We start from the raw sequence: 16,801 nt of genomic DNA, 5'->3' as shown, positions 1-16,801 counted from the left end.
TACTGTCCTCTCACAATGTTTACCTAGTAAAGGCATTATCAGCTTTAAGCACATTACACATACCAGAATACAGTCATTGCACTGAATGTTTTTCCTTCTCTTTCACAAATTAAACATGGCGGCCATCTTGTTTTTCTTTTTGTACACTGAAACACTTAAAACTGCAGCAAATGAGCATATACCAGGTAAAAGTGCACCTGCATAAATCAAATGTTTTTCCTCAAAGGGAATAACAAATTGGTTTATTTTGAATACAAGGAGCAAGACATATATGGTGTTAATTACTGTTTCCTTGTTGTATTACTTGTTGCAGCCAGATCACGGTGATTTAGAGTGATTGATTTATCTATGTTTATCTGTTTTTATTTTGTATATCTGGTGTTTTCTTGCCATTTTGACCATTTTCATGGTAGACGTCAAACCGAATAAAAATACGGCGCATGGCAAAACAGGCAGTAAAACGGTCAGCCCCTCATGACGTCACGACACATGCGCCATAGGGGCTTTGACTGAATGACAGAGGCGCGTAAGCAAGCTCCAGTAATAGTACATGGCATGAAGCGTGTGTAGTTGATAGTTAGTTTTTATATATATTTGTGTACCAATAATAGTGCATCCCGATGGAGGAGGTTGATGTTGAGCCGCCTGTCACTGTAAGTACTGGATGCAAATGAGTTTTTATTCTTGACTGCCACACAGTAACAGTGCTAACAAGCTAACTCTAACGCAACAACCGTCATAACTAAATGACTTGGCACTGATATATTAAAATTTACTTACAGCGCTTATTATAGAAAGACAAATAACCCTTTTCAGTAGACATTAAACACAGTATAATAATTAGGTCTCAATTACAAAAGACTAGTAGAACATCACTGTAAATGAATCTAACTGTATAATTCGTTTACCTTCTGTTCTTAATCATGAGTATTTACTTTACCCAATATAAGTAGGAAATATGAAAGGTTATACTGCAGAAACTGTTCAATTATCATTGTGGTTTAAGAATTGCAAAACTGATTATGTCAGTCAAATCCTTTTGTAGTTGAGTTATTTTGCATTAAAGAGTGGAATAATTTTCAAACCCACAGAAACGCTATATTAAGTTTAGATTTCACTTATACTTTCTACAAAGAAATGCATCTGGTCTGTTTCTTTAAATACAGAATATTCCTGCAGCTGCTGCTGGGAAACATTTAGGTTTTGCGTGGGGTCCAGGTGATATCCTAGTGTATGAGACCCTTTACAAGGCATCAGGTATGTGTACAACTATGAAGTGTAATATGATGATGTACCCTTGCCCTCTGTCTCTTTCACTGAATACTAAACTCCTACCTTCTGTCCTGGTTTAAGGTGCAAAAGGATCAGGTTCCCCCTTCATCCACGAGGTGAGGAAAGATGAGGACATATATTCCCCAATTTTACGCAAGCTCTTCAATGAGTCGCATCACATCTTTGTTGGTCTTCAAACGATTAGGGAGGATCTCCCCAGTAAGAATAAGAAACCCCAGTAAGTCAACCACATCAAGGAGTTCTCTCTTACTGTATTGTATTTCAGGAGCATTACAAAAATCCTGTCTTCTTCCTTAGATTTGTAAGCATCAGCAAAAACTACAGATCTGTCATACGAGCATGTATGGAGGAGCTTCAACAAGTTGCAGGTGCGAAATTTTAAATATATGGTGATATTTGTCATTTTCAGGTAATTACTGTGGGATAGTAAAATATATCCTTTTGTCTTTCCTACAGTTTCTACACAAGATGCAGAAGTGGCCACACAGTATGGCGATCAGGTCTGTACTGTTCTGGCTTTGCAGAGACATTATCTCTTTATGTTGCCATATAATAATTGTGTATAATAATTAAACCGTGTTAATGCCAAGAAATACATATTTTGTTCCACTGATTCTGTTCTAATCTAAGAATTTTTTTGTGGTGATAGGTGTCCATTCTGTTGGCCATAGAACTGATCTGGAATCTGTGTGAAGTGCTGTTTATAGATGCAGCTCCTGGTTTGTTTTTATCATTACATGACACAATTTCTCTTTGAATCATTTGTTTTATGTAATGTTGAAATTTTAAAAGCAGCTAAAAAAAGTTGTTGCTTTGTGTGTCTTGATGTACTTTAGCAGGCTCCCTCTTGCTCCACCTCCTTGACTGGGTAAGGTTACACAAAGCTGATGTAGATGAAAAGGCCCGAGATGTGCTGCAAAGTGAGAGCCCTGCTGAACATGAAAGCTACTGGGATGTGGTAGGTGAAGCACATACAAATGTGTCTTTGAAATTTTACATATGGGCCTGGCCAAGCGAGTAACTGAGTTAGAAAGCACTGTGCATCAATACTAATCATTCCATATCTGTTTTTAAAAATTAATTTAGCAGCAACTATAATAGCTCAAATTGTAGATCTAAGCCAGTACTTTAACATGCCATTAAGGAATAATAACCAAATATTTAATAAAAACATGAATTTTTCATCAAGTGACAAAGTAACAGAGTAAGGAAAAATATGCAGCACATTTTCAGGGTTGGAAAAAATGCCAAAACGTGCTGTTCCTCTAGGAACGTGCAAATATTTAGCATATCACACTTTTCTTAATATATGAGATTACATTATATCCAAAAATGAAACTGATACCATTTTTATTTTAGTTTTAAAAGACATTAATTCATGGTAACGGAGTGAGAATCCAAAAAAGTAACGGAGTGAGGTTTTTGTTCAGCGTGATGCACCATAAAAATAATCATATGCACCATATGTACACTTACCTTTTGGTTTTAATAGCTGGTACAGGGTGAGATGAGGAGCTGAGATTAAAAAACAAACAAACAAAAAGAAACAAAAAAAAACAAAACCTCACCACACAGACAGGCTCCCAGAGTTCAGCTCTTCACTTATCTTTTGATTAGCTTTTTGTGAAATCTCAGTCTGTAAGTTGTGTCTGGGCCTTGCAGGTGCTGGGTTATGTGCTACAAGGCAGGTTGGAAGAAGCCAGACAGATGCTGGTGAAGCAGGCCAGTCTTCATCCTGCTGCTAGGAACATGTTCAAGCTCATGGACACCCTGCTCAGCAAGATGCCGTTCTACAATGTAAGATACATTTTAATGGCTTATCATTATGACCATGGGAAGATGATTTTTGTATTTCATCACAGGCAGTTTTCATGATGTGCCTGTGATCATATTTCAGCCCAGTGGCACCCAAACCTTAACAGAGTTTGATGTGAAGTGGAGACATTGGCATGAGGAGGTGGACCGCTGCTTACAGGACAACTCATTCGCCAGCAACCAACACCTCGAGGCTATTTGCAAAGTCAGTCAGCCTATTAAATATGTAAAATGATATCTGTATGTTGGTTGTCTTGGATAGTATAATGCATGTTGAAGTTTTCTATATTTTGATACTCATATGCAAAATTAGAATTGAATCCAACACCACTTAAAACTTGTCCTGTTTGTATTTCTTTTTAGATCTTGGTGGGAGATGAAGATACTTTGCTGGAGCACAAGGACCTGCTTAGCACCTGGTACCACTTCCTGGTCACTAGACTTCTCTTCTGTCACCCCACAGTCAAACCCACCGAGTTACATTACTACGCACAGGTATATTACACCTAATACATGAATCATACATGGTGCCCCTCTGTGTCTGGAATATATTGTGTACATGTGTCTGTACATCATAGTCCTGCTTGACCATGTTCCTGGACTCAAGGAGTGCCCCAGAACCTCTGGACAGCATCTTATTGGCTGCCTTTGAGTTTGACATTCATCAGGTCATCAAGGACTGCAGGTAGGTTAACAACCATTCATTAATATGTGTGAGACATCACATATTTTTTGTGCATTCTCTGTTTTCTTATTTTTCTATTTTGTTTCTTTTCAGCATTGCTCTCAACAACTGGTGGTTTGTGGCCCATTTGACAGATCTCTTGGATCACTGCAAACTCCTCCAGTCTCACAATCTACAGTAAGGATTTGTGTAGCTTTGTGCTTGCATGCTCTTTTAATCTGAAGCTAACACGATTACACGCTTTCTCTATCTGACCTATCTTCACCATGGCATTCTGGTTTATTTGTTCAGCTTTGGCTCCAACTTGAGGGAATTTCTCCTCTTAGAATATGCCTCAGGTCTCTTCACTCATCACAGGTATGAATATTCAATATTCAGTGTCATAAAAAGATAATGTATGATATAGAAATTAATTAATGAATGCATGTAAAATAAGGCTAATGACGTCCATTTTGTCTTCTGTTAATGTATTATACTTTTCTTTTTTTCTTTTATTCAGACAAGGTATAGTTTTTTAGATGTTGCCTGCTTGACAGTTTCGACTGTGACTCCAGTCTTCCTCAAGCAGGTAACATAAAAAACTATGCCTTGTCTGAACAAAAGAAAAAAGAAAAGTATAATGCATGTAAAATAGTATTACAAAGTTTGAAAACCTGTTTACTGTTACTACAAATGGCTTTTAGAAACTGAAGATGGTCATTAATTTCATTATTAAATGTTTGTTTAGTCTGTGGCAGTTGGCTGTAGATTATTTTGACCACTGTCCGGAGTTCGGCCGTGTCTACCTGGAGCTGCAGATTGAGCGCGTTCCTTTAGACACTGAGCGGAAAGCCCTCAAGGTGCTCAGGATCTGTGAGCAAAGACAAATGTCAGAGCAAGGTAACACTTTAGATTTCCTTCCTCTTAATTTGATACAAAGTTGAAGGCATATGTCTCTCCACTGCAAATGTTGATTTTCTTGCCCTTTTCAGTGCGGAGTATTTGCAAGATAATGGCCATGCGGGCTCTCAGGAACAACCGTCTGGGTTCTGCTCTGTCCTGGAGCATCAGGGCCAAAGACGCTGCATTTGCAACACTCATTTCTGAGAGGTTAGTTTCTGTGGTGTGCTGTTTAGACATTGAAAGCCATTTTCACCTTTTCTTCTTCATGTCTTTTAATTTTTAGCTTACCGGCCTACAGGCTGTAAGCTATTGTTGTCATGTGGCGTCCGTCGTCGTCATCGTCTGTCGTCCGTCGTCCGTTACAAAAATTTCAATCGTCTTCTTCTCCGAAACTACAATTCCGATTGACTTCAAACTTGGTATACAGCTTCTTTATGATGATGTCAACAAAAATTAGTGAAATTATTTGGATCAGGATCTGATTCTGGATTTGGTGTGACTTTGAATTATTTCCCCATTCTAAAAGATAGGAAGTGGATCGATGCAATAACTCAGTAAATATAAATGATATCAAGTTGAAATTTCTACAGTCCAGCCCTAATGGGGAGATGACCAAAACATAATGACCACATGCTGATCAGGATCTTCTTCTGGATCCGGGAACTTACGGAAAATTTAACATGGGCTCTTATGGGGAAAACATTTCTATCGTCTTCTTCTCCCAAACTACAGTTCTGATTGACTTCAAACTTGGTATATAGCTTCTTTATGATGATGTCAACACAAGGTATTGAAATTATTTCGATCTGGATCTGATTCTGGATTTGGTGCAACTTTGAAAAATTTTCCCATTATAAGACAGGAAATCAGTAAGTATCAATGACATCAAGTTGGAATTTGAATTTTTTACAGATCTGATTGGAATGTGACCAAAATATGGGCTATTTCTGTAATATAATAAATACACATAACTGGGTGATAATAAATGGCATCTGGATACATTTCCCAAAACTTTTAATTTGGCTGGTAAGCTACAGGGCCATTGGTCCTATTTTTTTTTTTTTTTTTTAAACTATTGGACAATGTTCCTTTTCTGGACCCTGAAGAATTACCATTTTGCAAATTCTCATTTTAGCACTTCAGACAAGGACATACTCTTGAATCCTTAAACCCAGAATTTAGATTCATTGTGTGCAACAGTCATATTTAAAGACAAGAGAAAGGAAGTCATTTAAGGAATAGCTGTGTGTTGGAATGGACCATTATTGTGCAGAAAGCTGGTATTCTGGGTATGCTGTCTTTGCACAGCATAAAAAATTACAAGCGGTTGATTCTGAACAGATGAAATACTGTACTATAGCTGAGCTCACGGATGAATTACAGGCCATGTGAAAGCACTTTATTACAGAGCAGCATTTTTTCCAAGTTATTTAAAAATGTGCTTTTGTGTATCAGATTCTTACAGGATTACTGTGCCAAAGGGACCTTCTCTGATCTGGACCTAATAGACAACTTGGGACCTGCAATGCTGCTCAGTGACAGGCTCACTTTTCTTGGTATGAATGGGGAACACACACCCACCGCAGCTGTGATTCAGCCAGATAAGTTCAGTTCCCAGTTCGACCAGATCGTATCCAAGACAAGTTCCTTATGAAACTGTCACATGAGACTGAAACACAGGGACAGATGCACACACAGATCTAAATAAAACTATGTAGGGCTTAATGTGCCAGCATGTGACTGCTTTCCACACTGGAAGAATCTGTGAAAAGAGACCAAGGCTATAGGTTCTGTGGGTATGGTACATTTAAAAGACTTATTTTAACTGATTTAAGTCAACAAAGCTCTGCATTTGATAAAAATCATACATCTCATTTATCTCTGGTCTTTATAAGATGAACTCTTATTTGACTCTTAAGAGTAAGAACTGTTTAAATCTAACACATTATGATGGTTCATTCTGTCACATCTTGTATTTTCCAGGTTTACCAAAAGAAATGACAACATATTTACATAGGCAGCTGTCAGATTGTAAAACCATAGTGCAGTGGTTCCCAACCTTTTTTGGCTCGTGAGCCCATTTTATCATCGCAGATTTCTGTTGACTGCAGACATTTAAAACGCAGCCTTTTTTTTTGCTAAAATTAATTTGTTTTTGATCATGCTATGCAATGTTGCCAGGTTAAGATTACTGTACAAAGTGAGGATTTTATTTTCCTTGATCAGGATATGTACAGTCAGTCCAGCTTGTATTTAAAAGGCTGCAAATTAATACTGAACAAACAATAACTCCAACTATGAATTATGAAGGAGCTGCAGCATCTTAAACTGACCACAATGAACACTTGAAAGATAAACAGTACCACAGTGCTTCAGTTTCAGAGTTTGTCATGTCTTTTAAGCATTATGATTGTCTCTCTCAACTCACCATGTATTTTTTATTAGTAAGTTTTTATTTTTATTAAATACTAGAAATTTCAGGGAACCCCATGTGGGGTCCCGACCCCATGGTTGACAAAAACACTGCCATAGTGTATCTTGACCAGACTCCAAACAAATTCAGGAAGAACCATCTGCAAAAAGTAATTTTTCTCCTCTATTTCTTAGGGAAGTATCGTGAGTTCCACAAGTTGTATGGAGAGAAGCGTTTCAGGGAGGCGGCTAAGCTGCTGCTTTCTCTTATGACGGCAAAGATCGCCCCCCGGAGCTTCTGGATGACTCTGCTGACCGACGCACTGCCACTGCTGGAGCAGAAAGAGGTCAGCTTTCAGGATACTTTTGATTTACAAAAACATACTGTTAGAATAAGATAGAAGATACTTGTACTGTATATCTGGATTACATAAAATATCATTGTTTCTTAAAAAAAAAAAAAAAACTATTTAAAATCTAGGAACACAGCTTTAAAACAAAGAGAAAAAAGTACTACTAGTACATCTGCTGATTCTAATTCTTCATTATACAACATGTAAAGGTCGGCAGTGTGGTGTTACTCATTGTGTTTTCGTGCATGTCTGTGACTTGATAATAAATGTGTCCAATGATGATCACGCATTTTCAGTTATTAGTCTCAAGACTTTATCTTTAGGTGGGTCATGCTTTTCCTTTCCGTTCATTTGTCAACACTCATTTCTGTATTTAACATGATCAGCAATAGTTATGGTGCAGATTACAGTACATGAAGTCTTCAGCTGTTGATATCATTATGTTGGAGAAGTGGACAAAGAAAGCAAATTAAAAATGGAAACTGCAGATAATGACTGTCTGCATATGGTCCGTCTTCATTAAAGGAGTCATGAGTGCTTTTTGTTCTTTCTTTAGGTGATCTTCTCTGCAGATCAGACACATGAGCTCATGTTCTGTTTAGAGGAGCTCACCTCCTCTTTGAACACTGCCCCTCCTGGCACAGACAAGCCTATGCAGGTATGAACTCACACAACCCTAATCCTGTCAGCAAAAAGCTGTAGTTTCTGGTGCAGGGTTTTCTTTCAAGTGAAAATGTCTCAGGAACTGCTTTTCTCAGAAGTGATTAGTATTTGATGTCACTTTACATAAATGTGATGCTGCAGTTCGTTCTGTAAGCAGCTCAGACTCTGGTCCTGAGAAGATTATTTCTGACTACAGATGCAAAACAGGAAAAACAAACACTACACCTAAATTCACCAGTGTGTCTCTCTTCAGGAGGAAGACATAGAGGTGACCAAAGTGGAGCTGTTGAGACTCGCTCTGGCCAGGAATCTGGCTATGGCTATAGTCAAAGAGGGAACAGTGGAAGCATGAATGATGACCTTCACAAAAAACTCTTCTTTTGCTATTTTGTACTGTACATATATTTCAAATAATCACAATGTGCTTTGATAATAAAATAGTTTTCAAGATCTAAACTACACTGCATTTTTTTTGAAGCAGACAGGAAATGAGAATGTTTGACAAGACACATGAATGTAACAGACCCTGACTTCAAAAATATAACCTTTACAAAACCACACAATATTAGACATCCATTGAAAGAAATATTTATTTCTTCATGCAGCAAACAAATGGCACATCATACAGTATGTACAGACCTAACACTCTTCCAAAATCTACATCACACATACACAAAACTTGTCATACAACAAACGACAGGTACAGTACATTCTATAGACATCACACACACTTCTGTACATGACGTATGACGATGAGTTTGAGGACTAGCAGAGAGAGGACAAAGGGGAGAGGGGATGGAGTGAATTTAGGAAATTAGTTCAGTCTCCTTCCACACTGTAATCTGCCCGGTGACAGATTTTCCTTCAAACTTAAATTCTGATAATTCACCTCACGTTTTCTAGGTTCAGTGATACACTGAAATACTGTAAAACAATTATGATAAAAGCACTCAACACTGACAAAACCAAACAAAAAGCCTGAAAGCCCACATAGACCATCTAAGCAAATAATTTTTACTGTTTCAGATTCATGGAGTCAAGTCATCTGAAACTAAAAGTGCCATTGGGTTTATTTTTCTTCTACAGCACAAAAGTAACACTGCTGGATTTTGATCTTCATAGAATAAGCTCAATAACACAGAAAAATACAAATGGCTGAAATAATTATAATGAACTCATGAAATCAACAGGCTTTCCAAAGTAACAGGACATGGTTAAATTCCCAGTTTAAATCCATCCTAAAAAAATCAACTTCACACCATTTCCATGTCATATTCAAGTATATTCTGCAGAGCCAGAGGGATAAATAAAAGCTCAGCTGTTGTGTGGTAGTGCTCTGGTGACTTAGTTTGGTTTGACTGAGGCGAAGCTCTAATGCACTGAATATTTATAGTAGAGTCAATTTTGTTATATTTATGTTAGTCAGAATCCATTAAAATGTTTATCTTAATACATCTGAGTGGTAAACATGGCTTTCTTTCTTACCAGTGTCTATCTTAATTGTGCAGGAACGTATACAAGCACTGTATACATAAACTGTTCGATACCTGTTAGTTTGTCATTGCTGATAAAACAAAAAAAACCCAATAAGAACCGAAAAACAACAAATAGGAGTGTGAAGCTGAAAGGTACAGTAGTTGTTGCTGTTACGACGACTTTCCACTGTTTTCTCTGTGGAATGGATGCGATTACACACACAACCCTTTGGGGTGGTCGCAGGCCCTGAACGCTGCTATAGGTGACCTATCTATCTTAATTGTGCAGGAACGTATACAAGCACTGTATACATAAACTGCTCGACACCTGTTAGTTTGTCATTGCTGATTTAAAAAAAAAAACAAAAAAAAACCAAAACGATAAGAACCGAAAAACAACAAGTAGGAGTGTGAAGCTGAAAGGTACAGTAGTTGTTGCTGTTACGACGACTTTCCACTGTTTTCTCTGTGGAATGGATGTGATTACACACACAACCCTTTGGAGTGGTCGCAGGCCCTGAACGCTGCTATAGGTGACCCCATGTCTCTGGAGGGGGGAACTGGTCGACCTCTCCGACCTCATTGCACTGACGGTCTCCTAGTGTGAACGCCAGCTTGTAGCGCAGACGTACTTTCTCCTGTGAAGACACACGAAGGTTTATCAGCTTTAACCTGCATCTATTCGTCTACAGTTGATCTGCTACATCATGTGCTGATGTTTCTTACCTTCATTGGATTGGCCAGCAGCATGATCTGTGTAATAGAAGCTGGAGGTAGGATGGGGTTAAATGGAGCCAGTTCTGTTCCTGATGGAGGCTGAAGCTTCACTTTCATTGACTGTTGAAGGAGGAGCAGAAGAAGCAGCACCGTTATTGTATTTTTAGGACTTTATTTAGACAGTGACAGTGGAGAGATGGAGCGAGTGTTTCGTTTTTGTGCCGTTAATAAAATAAAATGTGTTTTGCTTAATTTCAAGCTTTTTTTTTTTAAATTCTGCTTTACTACTAATATAAAACTTTTATAACCATCCATCCATCCACCCACCCACCCACCCACCCGGAAGCTGCAGATCCCATGCAAAATGTTAACCATATGTTGTTACAAATATTCTTAAATTAGCCTAAGAGAACAAACACATTTTCAACTGAGTAATAAATGTATTTTTCATTTCTAACTTTAATATTGTATGTTCTGAATAGAATAGAATAGAATAGAATAGAATAGAATAGAATAGAATAGAATATTCAGCAGGTGACAGCTGAATTTACATGCAGATCTAAAAGACATTACAGCAGAATGTCTACAACAATGTGTTTAACAGTGTTAAAAGCACAAGAGAAGTCCATAAATAAATGAATCCATGTGTAAGCTTTTGGTGTGTAAAGATGTCCAGTCTCTACTGGTATTAATATAAGGCCGGCATTCTCCACTTCCACTCCAGAGTCCAGATTTTCCTAGAATATACAGTATACTGTGCTGTGCATATTTTTTTTTAACTAACAGTAGCTGTGCAATACAAAAAAATACACAGTACAAAATAATAGCTGTAAGCTATATAGGACAAACACAATATACAAGGCTGAGAATAGACGGATGCTTGTAACTTAACTGAGAAACAGAGGAATAGGTCTTTACCTTAGGAACAGCCGCTTGCAGTACCACACTGTGAACAGGGAGGGGAGCTGTATTGAGCATGGACACCACCATTACCAGCACATCAGGCCTTCCTGGAGGACACTCAGATGCAAAGTTCAACAACACCCGCACACCATCTTTATCATAAGCCGTCACAGGCAGCACTTTACCTGAGGATAAACGGGAGAGAAAAATCAGAAACCAGCAGATGAACTCAACAATGAGATGCCGAGTTACACAAATCCAACTTATATATCTTCCTCCCTCCTGTCCTTACTTGGTCTGATGGCCTCCAAAGGGACGTGGACATTGTTCAGGGAGACATCTGGGCCTCTGCCTGGACTGCCCTGTAGAGGAGGGTGACAGGGGGACAGAGATCGGAACAACGGACTGCCGGGGGCTGAGCCCAGGCTCTGGGCTTTGGTATGGGACAAGGCAGGAGAGCCTGGCATCGCACCCTGGAACAGAGAGGCTGAGGACGGGGAGCCCTGTGTAGGTCCAAGGGGAGGCACTGCAGACGGCATCCCAAAGCTGCTTCCCCTGGACAGACTGGAAAAAAAAACCCCTATAAGACCTACGAGTACTATTTTGTGTGCTAAGTTAGCCACAACAGTGATTTTAAAAGCAAAAAATACCTCAGAACTGTAAAAATATCAAAAGAATGCATAGAGGAAATGCTACAGAAACTGCAACTATAAAATTAAACAATACTACAGGTATCTCTGTACCTTTTCTGATCTGAAAAACCAATCATGGCCAGGTCTTGCAGGTTCTGGAGACTGTTTGTGGCAGCTGTTTCAGCTGGCGGCAACACTAGACTTGAATATCCTACACTGCCAAACATGTCCACACTTGATGCTGGGGCCTGTAAAGGAATAAGTGAATTTAGACTCTCCTTTTACACATTATTACACGGCTTTGTTGAATACACACATTCTATAGTCTTTTATTTCTGTGTCACTGACTGCTGCTATAAATAACAGACTGTTTGGACCATATAAACCAAAAAAATTAACTTAAATAATAAACCTCAAAATTATATTAGATATACCTGTAAGGAGGTCCACTGTTGGGAAACTTCATTCAACATGGGTTTTGACTGGCTGCTCTGAGTAGGAGGGGGGTCATTGAGTCCTGAAATAAAGTACATGGACAGAGGGCAGGTTTACTTTTTAATAAACTCACATTTATGAGATAAGCTGCATTAGTAACAAAAAGGAAGTGCTACCTAGAGACAGCAGCTCGTCATCAAGGAGTGAGAGAGCAGCGGAGGCCTTGTCCAGAGGAGGGTGGCTGGGACTGTTGGTCTGACTGCCGAGATGTTTTGGAGGAGGAGGCAGCACAGGGATGGGAGAAGCTGTGGGATCGATGGTGAAAGGGTTTGATGGCTGAGAAGCAGGAGGAGCAGGATGAAGATGAGGAGGAGGAGCAGGATGAAGATGAGGAGGAGAAGCAGGATGAAGATGAGGAGGAGGACCAGGATGAGGAGTAGGATGAGGAGGACTCGGCGTGTCAATACCAGCCAGGTCGATCAGTGTATCTGTCGTCTCTGCTGAGTGACAGTGACGGCAGAATGGATTAATTACACATGAAGCGTTAAGCAGTTCTAGACTGTGCAGTGTATAATCAAATGTCTCTGACCACTTTCACAGTGACAGGCTGTAGACTGAGGGTCCTCGCTGTCACCGTTGATCGGCTGCCCCTCAACAATCTTCTTATAGGAACTGATGACCTTGGAGAGGTCATCACTGGCCTGCAGGATGTCACCTGAGGGGGTCATATGGTAGGAGTTACGGACTATAGATGGTTAACAATCCAGATGAGGACACAGGATTCTTCAGATGAGGAAAATACCAAACCAGCAGACCTAAACTGGTGTCATTGTCCTCTGTTTCAGTGGCCATTTTGAAAGCAGCACGTCGCAGCTTGTCACATCGCTCATACAGTTCCTGAAACACAAAGGAGGTGCTGTATGGTTTCAAAGCAGCTAAAAGCACCTAAAACACTGATATACGCAGAGAATATATTTAATGGTCACCCAGACTATTTTCAACTGTAATACTGGAGACAGAACTAAAGGCAGATATTAAACAAGTTTTGATTTCAGTCTGGCAGCCATTGTGGATTTAGGTAAAGTCAATACTACGCAATAATACAAAATCATAGCAAAACATGGCAAGATTAGGGAACTGGTTAGCTTCTCTTGTCCTTTGTGTGTGAGTGTACCTTAATAATTTCTTTGTCTGAGTCAGTCGAGCTGTCTTTATTATAGTGGGACAGCATTTCAGTCAGCAACTTCACATTGATGTTCACCTCCTCCAGTGTGTGCATGCGCTTTGTTACTTTCTGCACCCGTGCCTCATCCTGACAAAAAAATAAGAAAAAAAAAGTGTTTTATAATACACAGTGATATTCATAAAGAAATGTATGAAACATAGTTCTTCTTTGTGAGAAATTCAGTAAGAAAGACAAATAGTGCAAAACTGAATAAAGCTGCTGAAGTATTGAAAATGATCATTATTAAGATAAGATAAGATACGATAAGATAAGATACGATAGTAGACAATAGGTGACATTATGCTAAATTTTCAGCTGTATATTAGGATTTAACCCATCTTACCTCTTTTACCATATTTTTAATTAGCCTGTTGGCTTCCTGAAGGTCTTCTGGATTTTTACTCCTTAGCAGCTCAGCAAGCAGCTACACAGACACAAAAAAACCCCCAAAAAACTAAAATGTGATCATTTGGAGAGGAGCGATGGATTCTTTTTTTTTTCTGAGTACATTATTCTGGTTGATGATGATGTTTTCTTTCTTTTCACTCTCTCACCTTGCCCATATCCTCATTATCAAACACTGGATGTTTGGGCCGCGTTGGGGGTGAGGGCATTAGAGTCCTGTCCAGCGGTAGCTCTGGGTCACGTGTCACAAGGCCTGATATGTAGAGAGCAGAATGACATGGAAGCTTCACACATGCATTGTGCAAATTCATGTAATATAATGAGGCTGAAATATAATTAATTCATTTATATCAAAACACACCCTGTCTTCGGAGTGTCTGGTAAGCTTCACTAATCTTAGCTTCATCAGGAAACGCAACAGTCCAGCTGTACAACAACTCCACAATTTTTGTTTTGACTTTTTCAGGTGCACTGTCACCCATGTACTGGGAAAAAAATGGATATTGTTAGAAACAGGATGGACGATAAAGCATAAACTTCTGATGAGGTCCTCAGTAAAGACAGCTCACCTTTGGGGACACAACTTTAATAAGCTCATTTAAAAATCTGTATTTTCCAACTTCATTATGAAACCTTCTCCCACAGTTCTTCATACATGCCTCTAAAACCTGTGCACAAAATATTTCAATTAAATATATTCTACAATAGTTAAGAGAAGGAAAAGCCTGATTATATTCAGGTGAAATATTTCTTACAGTCAGAGCCTGGAGTGCCTCCCATTCCTGTGGTGAGTGTATTTTGTGGACGAGCAACGTTACAGCTATCTGTGGACTGAAACAGGGAATTTAAAACACTCAGAAGAGGAATTATCTGGAAAACACCTTGGGAGTACTTCACAGACATACCCCTCAAGTTCCTTGTTGATCTGGTCACAGAAGCCTATAATGTACTCCCAGTCCTCCTGTCTGTTTGTTGGGTGAGTGGCTTTATCTGTAAAAGAATCATTTATATGTTTATAACCAGTGGTGGAATGTAACCAAGTACTTTCCCTCAGTTCAAGGTAGTTATAAGTATTTCAGTCAACTCTTCCACTCAACTACATCCACTAGATGAATACTGTTTGATGGTTTTAGTTATATAATTTTTCATCTTGTTTGTGTTCACTTCATGGATTATGGGTTGATAAATTTCTTCTGGTTCTCAAGACAAATTAACTATTAAAAATCCACTACAATTAGTTAGAAAATGCATTAAAAGCTTTTCTGAGCCCATGAAAAGCTGACTTTCTAGAAATATGTGTAAAGATATATAATCACAGGACAACAACAATACTGACAATGATCTCATAGAATATGATGCCTTGCTGTAGATTTAACAAGTGCAGTCTTTAACATCTCCAGCATAGGTGTCAAACATGCGGCCCAGGGGCCAAATCCAGCCCGCCAAAGGATCCAATCTGGCCCCTGGGATGAATTTGTGAAATGCAAAAATTGCACTGAAGATATTAACAATCAAGGATGTTAATTTTTTTTTTTTAGGTCAATTCAGTCTAAAGTGGATCACACAGTAAAATACTACCATAACAACCTATAAATAATAAAAACTGTAAATTTTTCTGTGTTTTAGTGTAAAAAAAAAAGTTACATTACACAAGAATATTTACATTTCCAAACTAGTCTTTTAGAAAAAAAAAATGTGAATAACATAAAATCTCTTAAGAGAAGTATGTGAAATTTTAATAATATTCTCCCTATTATTAAATGTTTTGTGTATTTGTCGATCCACTGTGATCTCTAAGTTGTGATTCCCATGTATAAATGATAAACTAAGGCGCAATATTGTTAACACTGCACTTATTTTTCTTGAGAATTTACAGGTTGTTCATATTTGTTCGAGTACAATTCATAGATTTAAACATTTTCATTACAGAATTTTACTTTTTTCACTCAAAAGTTATTATCCTATTATTTATATTATTTTACTGGTCCGGCCCACTTTATATCATATTAGGCTGTATGTGGCCCCTGAATTAAAATGAGTTTGACGCCCCTGATCTACAGGATTAAAATACAACACACATTAATACATTAGTAATATGAATCCAGTAATATCATGGTAACACTCACATAATTATTGTTTTCAATTTCATACTTAATAAATAAGTAAGTAAGTGAGTAAGTAAGTAAGTAAGTAAGTAAATAAATAAATAAATAAATAAATAGCACAGTTTTACTTAAGTTATGTTTGGAATTCAGAGTGTTGATGTGGTTCTACTACAGTATTTTTCCTGAAAGAAGGAATCTGAAGACTTCCTCCACCACTAAATCTAAGTGTAAATGTGGATGCAGAGCCTGCAGTGACTTTGTGTTTGTGTGAGTCTTATGGTCAGGGTGACAATGCAGGAACTGTTATCACTGTTGCTCTTGTGCAGTTACTGACACACTCAAGTGTCTTTGTATTGGCAGTGCAGCCCATTCATCCAAACTCTTTTTGTCTAAATCTTTATTGAGCTTCACTGAGGACCAGTTACCTGTGGAGCTCATGTCTGTGAATAATCAGTGCACACGTTAAGCTGTCAGTGTTGAATAAGCCTGTGACACACACAACACAGTGGCAGTGTTTAAAGCTCTCCGCCCATCCTGCGAATGATGCACACACTGGAACAAGGCTATACAACAACCAAGGAGCGATTATCAGAGCTGTCAGCTTCTGCGCTAACTAATGTAGTTTTCTGTCATATGAGGTAGTAAATCAAGCTAATTAACCAAATTATTTAATTCATAAAATGGGATTAATCACTCACTGAGCCAAGATTCAAGCGACTCCCCTTCCTGGTACGCCATAGCACTAAAAACGTCGCGTGATGTCACCAGCGTGTGCGCGACAGTGCACAGTTATTGTTCCGT

General features: G+C 38.5%; 2 protein-coding genes across 7 annotated transcripts; one reads left to right on the top strand and one right to left on the bottom strand.

The window, feature by feature from the left end:
• Window positions 1-505: 505 nt before the first annotated feature.
• nup85 (nucleoporin 85) lies at window positions 506-8,559 on the top strand. 2 transcript variants are annotated; one of them, XM_030140543.1, is made up of 19 exons: window positions 506-653; window positions 1,167-1,257; window positions 1,363-1,510; window positions 1,591-1,661; window positions 1,750-1,793; window positions 1,943-2,012; window positions 2,130-2,251; window positions 2,956-3,090; window positions 3,191-3,313; window positions 3,472-3,603; window positions 3,687-3,793; window positions 3,887-3,970; window positions 4,085-4,150; window positions 4,521-4,672; window positions 4,765-4,882; window positions 6,131-6,231; window positions 7,283-7,434; window positions 7,997-8,098; window positions 8,357-8,559. In XM_030140543.1, the coding sequence occupies exons 1-19, from the start codon at window positions 621-623 to the stop codon at window positions 8,453-8,455; spliced, it is 1,950 nt and encodes a 649-aa protein (XP_029996403.1). In that variant the 5' UTR covers window positions 506-620; the 3' UTR covers window positions 8,456-8,559. The 2 variants fall into 2 exon arrangements, with proteins under 2 accessions (XP_029996403.1, XP_029996402.1); XM_030140542.1 differs by having other exon boundaries at window positions 1,354-1,510.
• A 116-nt stretch (window positions 8,560-8,675) lies between these two features.
• gga3b (golgi associated, gamma adaptin ear containing, ARF binding protein 3b) lies at window positions 8,676-16,781 on the bottom strand. 5 transcript variants are annotated; one of them, XM_030140535.1, is made up of 17 exons: window positions 16,699-16,781; window positions 14,801-14,885; window positions 14,465-14,726; window positions 14,257-14,380; window positions 14,045-14,148; window positions 13,834-13,914; window positions 13,440-13,577; window positions 13,081-13,162; window positions 12,855-12,980; window positions 12,442-12,765; window positions 12,265-12,347; window positions 11,942-12,078; window positions 11,491-11,762; window positions 11,214-11,383; window positions 10,305-10,415; window positions 10,117-10,216; window positions 8,676-9,846 (listed from the first exon to the last, which is right to left on the bottom strand). In XM_030140535.1, the coding sequence occupies exons 1-17, from the start codon at window positions 16,736-16,738 to the stop codon at window positions 9,836-9,838; spliced, it is 2,250 nt and encodes a 749-aa protein (XP_029996395.1). In that variant the 5' UTR covers window positions 16,739-16,781; the 3' UTR covers window positions 8,676-9,835. The 5 variants fall into 5 exon arrangements, with proteins under 5 accessions (XP_029996395.1, XP_029996397.1, XP_029996398.1 ...); XM_030140537.1 differs by lacking the exon at window positions 8,676-9,846 and having other exon boundaries at window positions 9,853-10,216; window positions 12,442-12,641; window positions 12,690-12,765; XM_030140538.1 differs by lacking the exon at window positions 8,676-9,846 and having other exon boundaries at window positions 9,853-10,216; window positions 14,465-14,563; window positions 14,651-14,726.
• Window positions 16,782-16,801: the final 20 nt, after the last annotated feature.

The sequence above is a fragment of the Sphaeramia orbicularis genome, chromosome 8 (genome assembly GCF_902148855.1).
Source record: "Sphaeramia orbicularis chromosome 8, fSphaOr1.1, whole genome shotgun sequence".
NCBI classification, from domain to species: domain Eukaryota; kingdom Metazoa; phylum Chordata; class Actinopteri; order Kurtiformes; family Apogonidae; genus Sphaeramia; species Sphaeramia orbicularis.
Note: the sequence above shows the minus strand (reverse complement) of the source record. Positions and strands in the feature narration are given on the sequence as shown.